The sequence below is a fragment of the Eurypyga helias genome, unplaced genomic scaffold, assembly GCF_000690775.1.
Source record: "Eurypyga helias isolate BGI_N326 unplaced genomic scaffold, ASM69077v1 scaffold30142, whole genome shotgun sequence".
Classification (NCBI taxonomy): domain Eukaryota; kingdom Metazoa; phylum Chordata; class Aves; order Eurypygiformes; family Eurypygidae; genus Eurypyga; species Eurypyga helias.
In genome coordinates this window covers 1-3,849 of record NW_010238400.1, presented here as the reverse complement: position 1 = coordinate 3,849, position 3,849 = coordinate 1, and the positions used below count along the sequence as shown (strand labels likewise).

At 49.3% G+C, this 3,849-nt stretch overlaps 1 protein-coding gene across 1 annotated transcript in view; it reads right to left on the bottom strand.

Moving 5' to 3' along the window:
• The window catches only part of COG4 (component of oligomeric golgi complex 4), a 14,344-nt gene extending 10,986 nt beyond the window's left edge, over positions 1 to 3,358 (bottom strand). Inside the window, exons 1-5 of the mRNA XM_010147833.1 lie at positions 3,279 to 3,358; positions 2,471 to 2,585; positions 1,558 to 1,732; positions 739 to 932; positions 167 to 272 (exon numbers count right to left, since the gene is read on the bottom strand). Coding sequence (XP_010146135.1) covers positions 167 to 272; positions 739 to 932; positions 1,558 to 1,732; positions 2,471 to 2,585; positions 3,279 to 3,301 — 613 coding nt within the window. The 5' untranslated portion in view covers positions 3,302 to 3,358. The remainder of the gene's footprint in view (positions 1 to 166; positions 273 to 738; positions 933 to 1,557; positions 1,733 to 2,470; positions 2,586 to 3,278) is intronic.
• Positions 3,359 to 3,849: the final 491 nt, after the last annotated feature.

The window sequence follows — 3,849 nt, the reverse complement described above, 5'->3', positions numbered from 1 at the left end:
ATGCCTTATCCTGGCAGGAAAAAAGTTGTGTCTGTCCCTCTACAGCTCAAAGGAGAAGGAGGCATTTAGTGCTCTCCTGGAGCTACAACTGAAAGCAGTTCAACTGATGGACAATCTCACCATGGATTATTTTCAATCAATCATCAGAGGAAAGGAAAAGGATTACCTTCAAAGAGGAGTGTCAGGGTGTCCGCAAAGATGACAGCAGCTCGCCGGTCACTCATGTCCGTCCCCATCACCAGCTGCAGGTTCTCCTCTGCTTTGTTGGCCACCTGCGCGACGACAGGACCAGTTAGCTGGGAAGACTCCAAGATGCTCTCATCCCACAGAGTGGACCTCTGTGCCCTGCCCTACAGAGCCCTGGGCTTTTGGTGGCCTGCCCACTGCAAGAGCTACTGCTACTGTCCCTCCTTTGAACAGGAATCCTTTCCTTTCTTATGGAAAACTCAAGGATCAAGGAGAGGCAGAAACTTGGTCTCCTTCCAGGCTCCCTTGTATGAGCTTTGAACAAGCACAAAGAGCAAGACACTGAAGGAGAAGCCAGCCAGCCTGTGGGATCTGTATACAGACACCAGTAAGCCCATCCAGGACACAAAAGTGCAGGGAGAGGGATGAACTAAGGCCAGTGCTGGTTTCTAAGATTAACAAGCCAGAGCAAAGACCTCCTTCCACAACATCTGGGTTTTGGTTTCCCCAGGAGACCCGAGAGGTCAGAGTATGTTACACGGAACCCGTTACCTGCTTGCAGAGGTACTCTGAGAACTTGCTCAGCCCCTCTTCGTGTAGGCCTAGCAGAGGAAAGATCTTGAAGAACCGTTCCACCTGGGGCAAGTCTCCCTGCTTCATAGCTGTGTCGAATTTCTCTGTGACAATTGTCTTCAGGCGCTGCTCTGCTTCTTGCAGGAGCTTCAGGTTGGCATCAATTATGCCCCCTGATCAAAAGGTCAGAGAAGAAAGGGAAAAGCGACAGCACAATGTTAGTACTGTACCAAGGGCTACTTTTTTTCCCCAGCAGAGAGACCAACGCTGTGCAGCCTGCAGCCCTAAGGTGAGAAGGTGGAAGACACGCTGGAATTCTGCTACAGGCCAAGAAAGATAGGTATGTGCGTGGTGTGCACACAGCCAACGTTGTGGTCTTGCAGGGAGGATGCGAACACATAAACTGGAACATTTCTTTTAGGGACCTGGCAATTTCCTCCTTCATTTCCAGTTGCTCTGCTTGGTAGCACACTGTAACACTGTAACAGTTCTCCCTGACAGAGCCTTCTCCCTCACTCCTTTTGTCCGGCACATTTTGTCCTTCACCTAGTTAGCACCTGCAATGCTATTAAAGCCATGTGCCAGGAACTCTCCTACCATTTAATCATAATTCAAACCTAATAACGCCTCAGAAACATTCATCTCCATGTTACTCTACAGCATACGAAGATCCTTGGCTGGAATTAGGTCTTCTGCTTTGTCTACTGAGCTGAGTCTCTCTGCCATGGGAAATCATGCAGCTTCTAGTTATCTACTGGAAAGGTGACTTATCACCTTCTCCTCATTAACTGTACTTACCTTCCTTGCCCTGACGACTGAGCTCAATCACTGATTTGTCCAGAGACAGATAGCGATGGATATGGGCTGCTGCTTGTTCATAATCCTCATTTCGCAGGGCCGTTTGCACTCCATCCATGCAGAACTTCAGGTCAAGGATGTCGTCAGCTCTCTGGATGGCCTGATAGAGTCGATTCTGCAAGAAAGGCAACCAGTGAAGCTTCCTGCCGTGTGGGAAAGAGAATTATGAGGAGAAGACAGTGTGTGTGGGGAAATAAAAAGGAAGACACAGAACGAGGTGATACTTCTTTACACAATAAACAACTATGTAAGCAGAAACCCCAAACTACTTGAAAAGTCCTGAGACAAATGAGTCCGAAAGATGAACATCATTTACTTGCCAAAACTCAGAGGCCATACTCCACTTTAACAAACAGCAGAGCCCAGAGACACAACCACACGTCATCTGTTTTGGTTTAAGCAGTTGTGCTGGGTGCTGGGACCTGACACCTCTTAGCCTATCTCTGTACAAAGAACACGACAGCCTGGATTCCCGACCACTCCTGGGTGACAATGACCATCTCCACTGTCCTCAGCGCTGCAGTAGTTGACAAAAGAGCGCTAATGAAGACGAACCACAGCTTATTCACCATGTTCTACCAGGAGCTGCATGGGCAGAAGGAGAGGCCGAAGAACCAGACGCTATATGTAAAACCATATGCATTATTGATTCTTGTACCCTGCAATATCCAGAAGACCAGCAAGATACTGTCACCTAACAACACTAGAAGATGCTAAACCAAAGCACGAAGCAGTTTCCAGCCCATCTGCCCACTGAAGAAAAGAGCCCATTTCCCTGCTGTGCTGTCACACATGAGCAGACAGAATACGGTTTGCCAGTGACAAGTCCCAAATGCTCCCTCGGTCCAGTTACCTTGGCAAGGTCAAGCTGGCGGACTTTACTGCTGACGTTTTCGGCCAGGTTACAGGTGAAGGTGATCATCCCTGCCAACTGCTGGGCATCCCCCTCGATGAGCTGCAAGTTAGGGCTGGAAACCAAGTGAATTGAACATGAGATGCAAATATTAGGTAGTCAGATGGTCTGCAACAGCAGGATGGTTCTTCCTCCAAACCCAAATGCTCCTGTCAGCAACAGCATCTCTCACTTCATGGCTTTCCGACAGGAGCAAAGCATAAAAATCCAACAGACTGCTTTGGAAAAGGCTGCACAGAGAGAGTAATAACTGTCTTCCTACCAGACAGGGCTTGAATGAGCCACCAAGGCTTTAAGGTACTCTCCATTTCTGAACTGGAAAATGAAGTCTGTGAATTTATGCTCCAAGCTTCTAGACATGAGGCTACATAGGATGATTTCCCAGGCTGCCTGCACAAGCTCACCACGAAGAGGCAGTCATATTTGTCTGCATCTGTAAACAGCCTGACACAAGCACTGATGCTGAAACATCTGGGGTGAGACCCTCAAAGAACTGCTCAGCCTAGGCCAAAACGGCTCTGTCACTGTGAGGGCACAGCAGTTTCCCCGTCAGTGCCACCGAGAAGAACTGGGTGTCTGGGGATGCGGACCCAACTACTGTTTCCTACCAAAATCTGACTTAAAGTCTGACGTTTTCTGGGAATGAATGTCCTTTCCTCACAACACATTTTCGTGTCATGAAGTAAAGAGGGAGGGACTGAACAGCATGTGGAAGTGGAAAGAAGAGGAGAGGGTGGGGATCACTAACCCCATGCGATGAAGTGCAACCATCTTGTTCTCTATAGTGCTTTGCTGTTCCAGGAGGGCATCCAGCTCTTCCTGCACGACTTTCTGAAAGACAAGGACAAAGGAACTCTTGTGTGCTCTCTGCTGGGCCAACAACTTATCACAGACCCTACATCCCAGCCAAGGACACACAGCTAGCAAGGCATTAGCACTTCCAAGAGCTCATATGATAATTAAATCCTTCCTAATCTCTTATATTAATCTCGTAAATATTCATGCCATTTTGAAACCTCAGTTATGCAAACCTCATCACACCACTTTTAAGTCAGATAACCCACAAAACTCCTCCCCTGGCCGAGCTATCAACGTGCGAGGATCCTGAATCTGCAGGCTGCCCACGACCCAGGGACACCACTTCCGCCGAGGCGGCACCATCCCCCCACGGGCCCGAGGGCCGGTTGAGCCCGTATTTACTATCGCGGAAAATTAAGCGAGTCGCGACAGCGAGTCACCCGCTCTCCCTGTCACCACAGCAGCTGGCCGGAAGGGGCTGGACAGCGAACACCTCCGCGGAGCCGCGTCCCGCATCCCCC